The sequence below is a fragment of the Mchenga conophoros genome, linkage group LG7, assembly GCF_057382185.1.
Source record: "Mchenga conophoros isolate Kocher_MC1m ecotype Shallow Benthic linkage group LG7, M_conophoros_male_GT1.1, whole genome shotgun sequence".
NCBI lineage: Eukaryota > Metazoa > Chordata > Actinopteri > Cichliformes > Cichlidae > Mchenga > Mchenga conophoros.
In genome coordinates, this window is record NC_140532.1 from 55,755,031 (window position 1) to 55,770,052 (window position 15,022).

General features: G+C 41.0%; 1 protein-coding gene across 1 annotated transcript in view; it reads left to right on the forward strand.

Annotated features, from left to right (window-relative positions):
- Positions 1–678: 678 nt before the first annotated feature.
- LOC146571214 (zinc finger SWIM domain-containing protein 6-like) overlaps positions 679–15,022 on the forward strand; it is a 50,834-nt gene continuing 36,490 nt past the window's right edge. Inside the window, exon 1 of the mRNA XM_085280294.1 lies at positions 679–1,105. Coding sequence (XP_085136420.1) covers positions 679–1,105 — 427 coding nt within the window. The remainder of the gene's footprint in view (positions 1,106–15,022) is intronic.

The following is a 15,022-nucleotide window of genomic DNA, read 5'->3' on the forward strand; positions in this document are numbered from 1 at the left end:
GTTAATAACTCAAAGATTTCTTTCATCGGGCTTTGTGACTCAGCCTTACTATTTTTTTCATAACTAGATTTCGTGTTTCTTTTGTCAAAAATTGACTTCCATACCTCTCACGAAGCAGTTACGTTTCCTTTAAACGCCCCACATTCAGGTGGACCGTAAACCTCACACGGGGCGGTGCTGCGTTCATTGCCCCCTCCCCCCCTCAAACCACGAGGCTCGAGTGTTGACAGGCGAATAACCGCCCATTGGCACCTAGCTTTCATCCGCCTGATCCACCTCACCGAAAGACAAAGCCCCCTCTCTCCGTCCCTAGTAAATGTGAACGCCAACTGGTAAAACCACCGTCTGAAGTAGCTCTTTAATACAACTACACCGTTGTAGTTGTATTGTACAAAGTTAACATTCTGGGCCGAAATCTGGCTTTCAAAGGACTAGGGCCGGACGGGAATTCCGCCCTCCTGGCAGTCCTCAGCACGGAGCTTGCCCCGCAGACCCCGCCTTCTCTTAATTTGTCAACAAAGGGGTTTGACAAGCTCGCCGAAGCCCTGCCCCATGTTGCCATAAAAGGATGATTTGGCCATACACGGCCAACAATCAGACCGTGGGTAACCTTTTCCGTTCCCCATCCCGTTCATATGGTGCGTTGACTTCCTCCGTCGCCGTTAAAGCGGAGCTATCATGGCGGAGCGCGTACAGCAGCCCCCAGCCAAGCGGCTCTGCTGTAGACCGGGCTACGGCTCAACATGTAGACAAGGCCAGCGGGCCGCGGGGGCGCCGTGCGGCAGCTCGGGAGCCACCCAGGGCGAATCGAGCAGAACCCAGAGTCCGGAGACCCTCCTGGACATCGCGGCGAGGAAAGTCGCTGAGAAGTGGCCGTTTCAGAGGGTAGAGGAGCGTTTCGAGCGGATCCCGGAGCCCGTCCAGAGACGGATCGTGTACTGGTCTTTCCCGAGGAGCGAGCGTGAGATCTGCATGTATTCGTCGTTCAACACTGGCGGGGAGGAGATCGGAAGTAGCGGGGAGAGCGGCGACGAGACGCGGCTGCCTTTCCGACGGGGCATCGCTCTGCTGGAGAGCGGCTGCGTGGACAACGTACTCCAAGTCGGTGAGTGATGTGGCGATACTGGGCTCTACGGACAAAAATGAAACAACCGGACAATTTCAGTCGAGAACAGAAAGAACAAGAGGAGAAATTTAATGTCGGTGCGCGAGAATGTGTCGATTAACACGAGGAGGTAAAGTGACAGGGTTTGACAACAAAGGGCGACAGACTCGCGGAGAGGCTACAATGGGGCTTTAAATCTGCTGGGTGCATGAATGGGAATGTGTGACTGAGGCATTTAAATCCTGTTTAGCTCGGGGCTAGTTTGAATGTGAAAAAAAGCCTTAAAATACAGACTACGCTGAAAATAAAACAAAAGAGGATTTTCCCCCACATCACACCTCAGCAGCGTCAGAATGAACTGCGAAACTTTGTCATATTAATGACAAATAAAACGATTTTACTGTCCTCCGGCTGGCTTGGATCACTTAGTGACTGCGTTGACGTGACTCGGGGAAGAAGCATTTAGTTGCGTTAGAGCTTTATTTTTTCTGTATCACATATCATGAGAAAGGAGCCTGTTCAAATACCGTCTGACCTTTAAAATCTGTTTTAAAAGATTACATAAAACTATTGAGTAATAAGGGAAGTGTTCAGCTGGGTTGGGTCCCAACTGACACACATTACATTTGAATGAGTTGTTCTTTGTAGCACAATTGATATGCTGTTGAATAATAATGATAGTTGAGCATGCATTGTGGCTTTGACAGCCTGCATACAGTTTGATCAGCATTGTGTAGCAGTGAGAAGCTGATAAACACGACCTGCTGCACTGGAAAGGAGACAAGTATGCACTATTGATGTCTTATATTTAGATCTAGAGGAATGACGGGAAGGTTTTAGAGTTCTGTTTTTTTTAAAAGGCAAGAAAAAAAGTGTATATATATACATTTTTTTCTTTTTTATGAAAAGAAGCTGAGAATTACCGTACGTGATCTTGTTTATAACCCATTGGGAGCTAGTGAAACAGGAACAGACACCTGTGTGCTTGTGCTTGAGAACTTTAGTCCACCAGCAGCATGAATCAGTGCTTGATTTAGTGTCATTTTTCCCCTCTCTGAAGAGGTTCTTTGAGATTTTAATTACCCAGCACACATATCAAATGCCCAGCATTTCCATTGTGAGTTTGGCACTTTGTTCCTATTTACATGTTCATTTGTGTCTTTCAAGCGTCCTGTTGCCAGCAAAAGAAGAGCAAACAAAAGCATCTTTTCACTCCCTTGTTAAGTAGAAGAGGTTTGGAAAGAGAAAGTATACTGGCACGGAGATTCTTCTTAAATGGGCCATGATTCACACCAGTCTACAGCCAGTTTGGGTTGTGTCTTTGTGCATATCTGAAGATCTCACTTGAATGAAGACAGCCCTCCGTTTGGTCAGCGGGGAAGCTGTGACCGTGCTACAGTTTGTCACCTGTGAGTTCATGAATCTCTGAGGGCTGTAATCCCATTACTCCATGTGCTTAATTTGAATTGTAATGGAATCTGAGTGCTTGCATGATCCATCCCTCGCCTACCCCCCCCCCCCTCCACCGTCAAATGCAGGCGGTTCATGTGGGCATTGTGTATTTGTGAATACGCACTCACAACACATTCCCCTGCCAAAACAAGAGGCCTATGTTCCCAGATATTGGGAAATGTTTCTGCAGGAATGAAACTGAATCTGGGCTCGATGTGCATTCTTACAAAGAGGAATAACAGTAGTCCGCACATCCCAAACGCTCACACACACACAGGGAGGCTTTCTTGGCTGATTGCACCCCAGCTTGGAATTTGCTGGAAAAATAGAGCCAAGAAGTGATAAATAAAAGATGTAATCTCCCCACATGTGGGCTGCACCGGAGGAGGAAGGTTTTCTTGCAGCAGACCTTGAGGAAATGAATTGGCACACATGCGCTGCGGAGCCTCACGCTCCACAACAGACCTGCACTGTTAATCTGAGCAAAGATCAACTTAGACATTTTTTTCTTGACAGTGTAGCTTCTCAGGTGTAGACCTGATGACTGCTTTATTACCTTTTTGTAGTCTATATCGTAGTTTGTGGTCATTTTATTGAACTGCTCCAGATGACCTGTTGAGCTACAACACAGTTATCTTCTGTTACAAATTGTAAATTACAGTTTAAATTATTATCTATGTGAAAGTTATCAGTGATGAAAAATGCCCCAAATTTGGCTTTTCAAAAACCAAGTAACAGATATTCTGATATGTTGGGGTTAGGTTTAGGGTCAATGTTTCAGGTTACTGTTTAGGATTAGATTTATGGTTACGGTTTAGGTTTGAGGGTTGAGTAGGTTTAGGTAGGGTTTGAAGGCTAGTTGTTAGAAGTAGGCTAGGAGGGTCAGGGTCTAATTCAGTTTGCGGTCAAAAGTCAGAAATGCATCCTGTGTGAAGAAACTACAATTTGTTCAAAGAGTCGTTACGGAACAAGAAAATAGACGCAGAAAGGGAACAGAAAGTAGAAGACATTAGAAGTAGTATTGTTGGGTAAACGTTGTGAATACCCGTTGTTCGACACAACCAGCCAAAATTGTGCCAATATGTAGTCTACACCCCGTCATTGGTCTGTTGTACTAGCTTTGATTTGATTGGTGAAATCTCTCATCGTTAGAGGCTGTAGGCACCTTTTCCAGGAACACAAAGCAGGTTCAGAGGGAGGGTGATGTTGCTAATGACCATCAATTCTCTTTTAATTGGTTTTGATGTAAAATTAATCAGACTCACGAGTTGATATAATAATTTTGTGATAGCTTCAACTGCATTGTCAGTACTGAATGTTGCCAAAGCAGCAAAACAACCGAGAACTGCCACAGCTGCTGTAATGCTGTTGTTGTTGTTGCGTTAGCCTTTGCTGATCAAGTTTATGATGCTAATAGCAATGCTTGAGAAGGTAACACTGCTTATTCTATTGCTACTTGTTGTCTTCTTCAAGTTTAACCAGTTAGCATTGTCACATCCAGTAGTTCTTCATGCTCGGAGGTACCCACTGCAAAGTGGAGCCCTGAAAATGCCCCCAATAGTAGTGTCTACATGCCAACATTGTAAAGCGAGCTTGCGGATATTGTATGCTAACGTTTTATAATTAGAACTAAACATAAAGGGCGACCGTGGCTCAGGGGGTTGGGAAGCGTATCTGTAACCGGAAGGTCGCTGGTTCGATCCTGGGGCTCTCTGTCCTGGTCGTTGTGTCCTTGGGCAAGACACTTTACCCTACTTGCCTACTGGTGTTGGCCAGAGGGGCCGATGGCGTGATATGGCAGCCTCGCTTCTGTCAGTCTGCCCCAGGGCAGCTGTGGCTACAACCGTAGCTTGCCTCCACCAGTGTGTGAATGTGAGAGTGAATGAATAGTGGCATTGTAAAGCGCTTTGGGTGCCTTGAAAAGCGCTATATAAATCCAATCCATTATTATTATTATTATAAAGAAATGCTGAAAGTATTTTTCATGGGTTTTGTAGTTAATAATTTGGTTTAAAAGTCCAAATTAATAGATTACCTTGTGATGGTATTAGATCAAGTTGAAGGCTCAGCAGATTTATTTATAGATCATCCTATAGGGGAAAAATATAATATGAGTACCCTGACAGAGGGATCAGGGGACCAAATCACTGGGGCTCTACCTGTGAACTGCTGATATCTGTAGAACCTCCTTCCTAGCATTTCTCAATAACACTTCCTTGATGTTGAAATGGAGACAAGATTTCAGTCTCGTGGTCAGTATTGAAGGGACTAATTGCTTATTTATGAAAGTGTATAAATAATAATGGCTGCTAAATAATAATAATGGCTGCTGCCTCCTGCACCCTGAGGTTTTTGCTGTAAACATGACGTAGAGCATTTTATTGACATCAGTTCACAGAGTGCAAGTCTGAGCTGAAGTATAGGCTGCAGTGCGTCTGCACTGAGCATGGTTATTTTAGGGAGTAGAAAAAATATCACAGCTGTGAACAGCATCACATTTACCTGGGCAGGGAGACACATCTATATGTATATGTGTATGTGAAATTCTACATATGGCGGGAAAACGTGCTGTAATGTGTTTGGTACCTGCGTTTCCCAGTTATTAGCTTGCATTTAAGCTGCTTGAACTTTTCAGGTCAGGTTCATAACTTACACTGAACTTAGACTTTAGAAGCACTTCTCTCTTTCCCTCATCCTTTGTTGATTTACTTCTATCTGCTTCAACTACACTGGGTCAGAGGTCTTTGAAATATTGACGCTGTTGGTATTCAATACTTGTTGTTTATGGGAAAATGCAAATCCCTCCCCCCTCTTTCTTCTTCTTGCTTGTCTGCTCAGCCTGGAATGAAAGAAAATTGAGAGTTAGCTTTATAAATAAAGATGATTCTGATTAATGTTTAAGCTGCTCATGGTCAGAAAACAACAAATAAATGTCCTGCACAGTGCCATGCTGTTTTTTTCTTTTTCTTTTTTTCATTTAAAAAGTCAAACGATGCACATGAGAGAAAAAATGCAATACTTGCTATAAAATGTAACCACTACATACTGTGTGTTTGAGCTAGCTAATATCATTCTACAAGCAGATGTACACTTTCATAATGCAGAAGCTTGTAAATAATCTTTAGTTAACCACTTTTCCCTGCATAATAAATGACATGTTCCACTTATTACTGAGATACAAGAGTGTTGATGTTGAGAAGAACAGGATCTTAGTTAACTTATCTCATAACTGATTAATAATCTTTCAAGCAAAAAATGGCAAAAGTCGTTTAGGTTTTGGACTTTTGAAGATGTCACCCTGGCTTCTGGAAAACTGGCATTTTCCACCATTTCCTGACATTTTTGTCAACATTACTGTCATTTTGTACACTGAAGTGCAGAATTTGAGACTCAGCCCTCAAGTCTGTCACTGGCTTGTTGCTTCATAGTCATGAGGGTTGATAGGCAGTGATGACTGCCAGCATGTCCACCAGGCTTGTGTGAGCGCTTGTAGTTTTCCTCACATTTCATCATGTGATATTCAGGCAGCTCTGTTTCTGAGCTCAGATGTTGGGTAAGGTTTGAGTCTGCAGGCAGCATTAACACTCGACTATCACTGGTGCACTTCTGTAATCACTGGAGCCGGCTGAAGTCCAGCCCAAGATTTGCCTGTTCTAGTTCAGCGGTCTTCTGAGGAGGTGCAGCTTCCTGCTGATGGTCAGTGGTGATAGAAGTGCCCAGGTCCTTCAGATGAAGTACAGGCAGCTCACACTACCCCTCTAAGCCACAGTTCAAAGAAATAGTCCTTTTATATACTTGCCTCTTGTTTCTCCCCTTTCCCCCCCTCCTTTTTGTAATTTCAGTGCTTCTTCTTTTTGTGCTTTGTGCATTTTTAAGCAGGTGCAGAAATATTGCAGCCACTTCTGTATTCTGAACCCTTTTGAAAGTGAAATTACACAGCTATTATCAGTGGAGTGATGCATCAGGCGGTAGAGGTGGATACAGCTAGGTACAGATCCTGAACCTCTGTAGTCCAGTGGTTCCAAACCTATTCCTAACCTTTGTATTTTTAAGGTTAAAAATCCAGCGTGCTCTCATAAATGAAAGCACTGCTTTTTCTTCACATACACATACACACATATGCAGATGCTTACATGAAGCCTCGGGCCTTTCTCGTGTTCACTCATTACTGGATCTCATCTGCAATTTTATGAAGAATCAATGAATTGGGGCACACCTAGTGAATGATGCAAAGCCTTGTAAGTATGCCAAGGGACAACCACACTCAGCCTTTTAGCTTGTTGATCAGCATTAATAGTCTGTGCATAGGACCTCAATATGCTTCTTCTCTGCAAGATCAATTTTTATTGGAGCAACATTGGGCGCATGCTGTGAAAGCAGCCATTGGCAAAACTTGCCATTTTGAAAAATGGTTTTACAGCATAGTGAGCCTACCTGCGTGAGATTAAAAAACAAAGCGTCGAGCAGTGGGTGTTGATGTCCTACAGCAGAGTTGGTTTCAGTGGGGTTGTTGTTGCTGGTTGAAGACTTGGAGTAGTGCCCAGGTATTTTTCAGGTCATTCCTGTTTCCACATGGATGGCAGAAGCTCAGCTGATGCAGAGTTTTGTTTGGCTTGTTCTTTTAGTACTGTATTTTTCCCATTTATCAGTAACTGCCAGTGAAGAGAAAGCACATCTTTTTTTTTTTTCCCTACGGAAGAGCTATATCTTTAAAAAAAAAAAGAAAATAATCACAAATTTGTAGCTCAGCTGAGTGTTGGAAGTTTTAAGCTAACATTACTGAAACAGGAGGAAACAGTGCATTTCTTGGAGATGTACAGTTGGTGTTTCAGTAAGTTTTGGAATAGCTGGATGGGATTGAATTTGCTTTGGGTTTCTCTCATAAACTGTATATAAAGGATGGACTTGCTTCCAAGTCTGAAAAATGAAGCCAAGGAAATATCTTAAACTTGCATTTCAGCAGGAGGGAACTCCTCTGGTTCCAAAAGGAAAACACCCAGTTTTACTAAGGGAAAATAGCCATTTAGTCCCTTGATGTCAGTAAAAACTTAACTATTATTCAGAACAAGATGGTGGTGGTGAAAATACTCAGTGGGAGTCCCAGAAATTTGATTCTGTTTATATGGACGAGAGAAAGACCGAAGAAGTTACTTGGATGAGAGACGAAAACCTTTCTCCCACTGAAAACACAGCATCCAGATGAACAGAATCAGCTTTCTGGGATTTCCTTCCCTGGATGATTGAGCATACATCAAGACACTCGGTGGAAGCTTTTTAGCTAATGGGTGACGTCATGGTGGAGACCATCTTTTATATACAGCCTATAGTTGCTAAGATTTTTGAACAACATTGCATCTTAACAAGCTGTAAGTACATGCTAAATTTTAGAGATTTTCGGGGGACTTTTCAAAACAGATATTGATATAAACAAAAAAACCTCACTCCATGTCCGTAGGTATGTAATATAAATATGTTGGTATGTAGGTAATTCTGCAAATCTCTTACTATGGCTAGTTTAGTGTTTCTGATCTGTATTCCTCTGCCGCATCCCTTCGTCATTAACCTTCAGCTTGTCAGAGAGGAGAGGCGGCAGAGAAGAGCAGCGGATGGAGGAGGGGAGTAACTAGTTTACCTCCGCCTGACTCGATTGGCTCAATAAATCCTGTTTTGTTCTCATTGTCATTCTTGTAGCCCAACATGTTCACCTGTCCATATCATGCCCCTGCTGCTGCTGCTAGTGTTTCATTAGGAATTCATCTGCTGATTATTGTAGTGATTTATCATTCGCTCCATAAAGTGTCAGTAAATAGTGAAAAATGCCCATCACAATTTTCCCCTAGGGTCCAAAGCGACATCTTCATATTCCTCCTTTTGTCTGACTACAGTTGTGAAATTCATAATTTATTTACGGTAGTCATAGTTATATTTTACTCCAATTTAGAGCGTCAGTGATTGATGTTTAGTCCCATTCATATTTATAATAATGTATTTTTAATAAATCAATTTATTTAGAGAAAAAAGGTTCAATTAACATTTATTTGGCCAAACTTCACAAATGTGTAGCTTTGTTATCTTTGTCTAGCAAACAAAGCTAAAGTGAGTCTGAAGGGTTTCCGATATTTTATTTTATTTGTTATTAAAAAATTGTCTTCTTAATAAACAAAATAATCAGTCGATTAAGAAAATGATTAGCTGGATTAGTCTTTTGTTATTTGCAGTTCTATCATGTGAGACAAAAAAATTCAGGACACTGTTAAGAAGTAGCTAATCTGTCTTTTCTTTTGTTTGCTTGGGAAATAGATTTCGTTATCAATTAGCTAATTGTTTGAGCTGTAGAACAGCCTCTGCCTTCCACAGTCTGTAGTGGTGTCTTTTCTTGGCATGTCTGGGGAGTGCTATTCAACCTCACACTGTCTCAGCAAGTCAAAGCCTGCCATTGCTACAGCTGTATGGGAACATGGGGCACCAGTGTGAAGTGGTCCCTGAAGACGATGGCCCTTTGGCTCACTGCATATCTGCAAACAGAGCACTTTAGTTAACAGGTGAAGTGCTTGGAGCATTTCAAACTCAGGATTTTCTGAGGTCATCACAGCAAAACAGTCTTTCCTGTTGTCATAAAGAGGACGCCAAGGGGCTCGTGATCACTGTTGCAGACCAAAGAGAAGCTTTTGTCTTTGTAGAGCAGGCGACTAACCTCTCACAGCCTCAGCGCTGATCAGAGACTGCTTATGAGCAATGGTTACCTTTTAATGGGAACTTAAAGCTATCATCAATCAGAGGCTGTTACCTTAGCTCACAACCAGAGCATGCTTAATGAAGACTGATGCTCCTTTCCTCTACCTATACAATATATCCTTTTGTAGCCTTGGAGTTATTTTGTGCACTTATCTGGACAAAGACATGTGCATTTGATTTGATTTGACTTGATTTTTTTTTAAGCAGTAAAAGATTCCCCAGCAATAATGTCCTGGTTCACATGGAGGTGAGGTAATGTAACTGACCCAGTATCTGTGTTGGCGTACGGAGGTGCTACAACTGTCAGAGAGACTGCTAATGCTTCATTTTTAATTCATAAGGTATAAACCTATTGGAGTTGTACTGAAAAGGGAAATGATGGGATCATTGTATATTTGTCAAATTAATTAGCAAATTCCTATGTAATTGCTGTAATTGTTCATTTAATCTCTCCAGGTGTTACACTACTTTATTTAAGCACAGCATCTTTAGTGCAGGATATCAAAATGACGTTTTATTTTGTAAATTATGGATGATTAGAGAGATGGCCTCGCAATAATAAAACTAATAATGATGAGAGTAATTACTACTGCAAATACTTTGACTTGAAATTAACAAAATTACTAGTATGACTGAGTATTTTTCTCTTTAGCAAACAGAATAGACTTAATAAAAGTAACACCCTAGTTCACTGGTGGTGGCACACATGTAGATCCCACTGGTGCAAAGCTAACATGTGTCATACCTGTCAGTGTTTAATAAACTCAGAGGAAAGACTCCTACAAAAAAAGGTGATTAGAAACACTTGATACACAAATGTTATGGAAGATTAGAGCAGGTCTCTTCTCATTAGTAGCCATTAAATGTCCACCCGGAATCTTGAAGCTCAGTTTCGGCATTGTTTCCAAAATTATATTCAAAATATGCCCTGTGTGCAATGTAAAAGCATGCAGATTAGCTGGATTATCATTGTGGTGACGGGGTGGATTCAAATTTAAGTATCGGTGTGCGTCTTTGCTGCGTTTGAACCTGCTCTGCTAGATAACGATTCTACCATCTGCTCTCATTATCTATATGTCTGTGCATGTTTGACTCTGGGAGAAAAGTTGTCAAAGTGTTTGCTTAGTCAAATTTGCAAAGTACCCAGACTGTGTGTGAAATAACGTAAAACCATTGACTGCTGTACCCATGACTATTTACTTCCTGTCTTTGCTCTGGATCTCCCGCCTACTTTCAGTTTATTATTCCGCCTCTTTGCATGCTCCACCTTGGCACTTTTGTCTGCATCTGTAATAACAAGCAAATGATCTTGTTCTCCTGGTCCAACTGTCATCTCGGGCTTTTCCCCAAGCTTCATCGCAGCTCCCAAGTTTCACTGACTCATATATACGAGAGCCATGGAGCTTTAAAAGTACGTCATGTTGAAACTTGGACAAGTAGAACCAGGTTTTAAGGCTCGTCCTGAAACTATTTGTCTTAGGACTTGAGCTTATTGTTGATCTAATGTGAAAATATTTCCTGATGAAAAAACATTGAACGAACAGTTTACTTTTCAACCATAAATACCAATCATTATGAAGATTGGCTGCCTATTGTTTGGATGGTGCAGTGTTTGCTGGACCAGACCAGCTATGTGAACTCTGTACTTTGTGCTGAAGGAAATTGTTATGTGTTGTATGCTGTTTTCTAAAACCAGCATACAACAAAAACAAAACCAGTAGAAGCTGAAATATCTCATATGTCAGTTTCAAACATACAGACTCTTACATATTCTTTACGCTCTCAGGTGTCTTTCATAGAGTCGTTTACTGGGAGCCATTTTTCTGTATTGCCTTTTTCAAATGTTCTTGTATTGTTACTTGAATTAGGGATGGGAGAACTAAATCATATTCTCAGATTCTTAATTAGGAAATGTATTTTCCTAAACTCTTTCTTGTTTTATACCATGTGGCTGTAGCTCAGGTGGCAGAGCAGGTCAGCCACTAATCAGAAGGTCGGTGGTTCGATCCCAGGCTGCCTCCTGGCTGCATGCCAAATATCCTTGGGCAAGATGCTAACCCCATGTTTGCCTACTGGTGGTGGTCAGAGGGCCCGGTGGCGCCAGTGTCCGGCAGCCTCGCCTCTGTCAGTGCGCCCCAGGGCAGCTGTGGCTACAATGTAGCTGCCATCACCAGTGTGTGAATGGGTGGATGACTGAATGTAGTGTGAAGCACTTTGGGGTCCTTAGGGACTAGAAAAGCGCTATACAAATGCAGGCCATTACATTTTATACCATTTCTACTTAAATTTTTTTAAGTTAAAATCATTTAATACAGTATCTGGCATTTTTATATTCTTGTATGTTATGATAGTTTAATCAATTGACTTTTAAACTATTGGTTACAGTTAAATCAAAGACAACCCAATTATTTTCAGCTTGTATGACTTCATTCATTCATTTATATCTTTCACAGTAATACATTAAAATACATTTTATATAAAGAAATAACATTTTTCTCTTTTATGTTGTCTCGTCAAAGTAATATTCTACTGATGATCCTCAATTGCATTATAGAAGAAGTCAGTCAAAGCCATTTAAAAACACTGACTAAGAAGCTAAAAGGGAATTGATTTAAGATGCAGATTCTAAAACCAGCTTTAGGTGGTCTTTAGTATTTTTCACTTTCACTTTTTGTTTTTAATTTAGGAGAGAAACTCTTGAGTCTTTTTGTCCATCCATGCCCTAATATTACATAGTATATTTTTCTTTCTGTTAGACCATCAAATTGTAGAAAAGCAGTTTGTACTGCATGTTTTCTGTCAAACATGACAACTATAAAGGAGTGACTGGGTGTTCATACAACCGTTAAAGTGGTGCTCTACATGAGACTGCTCTTTTATGTGTAGAAACACCTGCGCGTGCGTTTAAGTGATAGCAATATGATGAAACTGTAATAATTTGAATGAACCTGTCTAGCAGTTGCTTTAATTGCTTATACAACTTCACCTCAGGGATGACACAAGTTCTCACAAGCCCTGCTAAGTCATCCAGTGTTTATTTCTGCACAAACTGGGTATGCCTGGCATGCGTCTACAAGTTGAGTCATTGTTTTCATCTGTTAAAGATGAGTAATGTCAGTACTTGCGATGGAAACGGGATGCACTTGAAAACCGCATCGACTGGGCTTTAATGCAGTTTAAAGCAGGGAGCGGCGGCAGAGCAGGGAGGGAGGGCTGATTAGATGAATGTGTGCAACTGCACGCTGGAGAAGTGTTCCAACTCCCTCTAAAGTAAAATCACAGAAGTATTATCAACAAAATGCACTCAGAGTCCTGAAGAAAAATTACATCATTAATTCTGATACAGTTATTGATATTTGAAGATGACCAAACTTCTTCTTTTATACTTCTTTGGTGCTACAAGATTTTCTTATTTACCTAAATTCACGCTCTTGTGTTTTCCCCTTACTTATCTATCTTTTCCTTTCTTTCTTCTTCCTTTCAACCCCGTCTGTTTTTTTTTTTTGTTTTTTTTAATTGACCAGAAGGAAATGTATTAATTAGTGAGGTTTGGACACACTCTTTGATTGCACTCTAGAACTTTATTACTAGTTCTTTTAGATACAGTAGTTTGGTTTTTCCTCGGAGTGAACACTCATTGGTCCTTGAACCTACCCTAACTCTGTATTTTGGATAAAGGCAAAACAGAACTTTTTTTTTCAAAATTTATTTAGGGGGTAGGTTGAAATACTTTTGATGTGTTACAAAAATTACATACAGTATGATTGCTCAGGTTTACAGCTAGAGTTTGTGGCTGTGACTGATGACGTCTTATATCTCAGGGTTAAAAGTCTTGGGTTTTTTTATTTGTGTGTTTTTTGTTGTTGTTGTTGTTTTTTTTTTAAGCAGCTGTTCCAAACCCCAACGATTGATTTTAGAACCTGGAAATGACAATTTTCTGCCGTTCTGTTCTTGCCAAATGACCTAAAAAATCAATTGATTGCCAAAACACTTGCCATTTGAGTCTGTTTCCGATTAACGGTTTAACTAACCATAGCCACTAACCAAAGATGTAGCAATGGAATAAAAGGAAATGACGTGGAGTAGAATTGCAAAAGAAAACATTCTCATGTAAAACACTTCATTGTGTTAAAGGAGAGTGAGTTAGTACTGGTTTAAGCAGTCAGTGAGCAGCAAGGCTGCTCCAGCTGGTGACTGAGATGCAGAAAGAGGAGGTGTTCAGACAGATAGCAGAGGAACGGCGAGACAACAGAAACCAAAATACCTGCAGAGTGATCAGTTGGACAGTAGCTCGTTGTGATTATAGTGTTGTTTATTTTACAGTCCATTCACACCTGCTCTTTAAGCACACACATATTCTCGCTCCAGAAATGTTGAGCAAGCCGTATTGTGTGTTTAACCCAAACAGAAATGAGGCTGAGGGTGTGTAACTCTGGTTTGATGCGCTGCCATGATAAGGTGTGACCCGCATCCTGTTTTGACAGTGAGGGGCCCCTCCTCTGCCGTGACGCTGTAGGAAAGCATTCTTTTCCTCCTGGAGGCATGCCGTTTGTGACGTTACACTATGACAGTTAAACAGTTGGTCTGAGACAAAGGCAAGAGCAGGGCATGTCGTCAGGCTAACAGTCCAACACACATGTTGCATTCGATCGGTTTTAGATTGAGTGTTGATTTATTTATATATGAACAAGTAGAGCATGAACCACTGCTTTAAGAGCACAGCCTGGTTTGCCATTCTGTCTTTTGACGGGCCTTTAAATTGCACAACAACAACAACACATACACCAGTGTGTACTTATATTAAAAACACAGATCAGAATCTCCAATAAGGAAAGAAATAAACGCTTGAAACATTGAAGTCAACAGTATACATAGAGCGTATATATGATGCACAGCATGCTTACATACCAGTGTCTCAATGCAATGTTTTTTTTAGAAACTTCTACACTTCTAGTGTGTGTGTGTGTGTGTGTGTGTGTGTGTGTGTGTGTGTGTGTGTGTGTGTGTGTGTGTGTGTGTGTGTGTGTGTGTGTGTCAGTTCTTTTTTTTTTTTTCCCACTGAGAATAGTTCAAGCAAACTCAGAGGACATCTGCATCAGCTGAACAGCATTTAAAGAACACAACTGTCATAATGATTCAGAAACTCTGAGTCATCATTTACTTGAACACACAGTATAAGGGAACTGTGCCCTTTTAGTTCTCTCTTTTTGATGTCTCCGGGTTTACTTTGGTAGAAATGTATGCAAACACAGTGTGTGAAAAGTGAGATATGAAAATACGCTTACTGGAAAGGGTTGGCGCAGCCACATTTGGTTTGGTTTAGTCACTTATATCGTTCATGTGATGCCGCTTCAGTGATGCTCTTTTGACTTGCAAGATGCAAATGTTAGTAAAACTCAAGAAGTCTTAGTTGCGTACATTCTAAAAGAAACACCTGACAAAGGCAAGATCTGTTTTAAATTTACTGCCATATATACACACAGCCTGTATTGCTGTCGTTAGGCTTTTTGTAACCTCAAGGATATCAACTGGTGTTAGTGCCGAGGTCAATGGTCACAGTGCTTCCTGAAAAGAAAACCTTGTTTGCTGGTGCTGCAGAATCTGGCAGACTAGATTTGCACATATACTTTAAGGTTTTTTTGTTGGGGTTTTTTGTGGACATGTTAGACTTTTGGTTTAGTTCACCCTTTAAAGCTTTGCACCACCCACATATTTCATTTTCACCGTAGC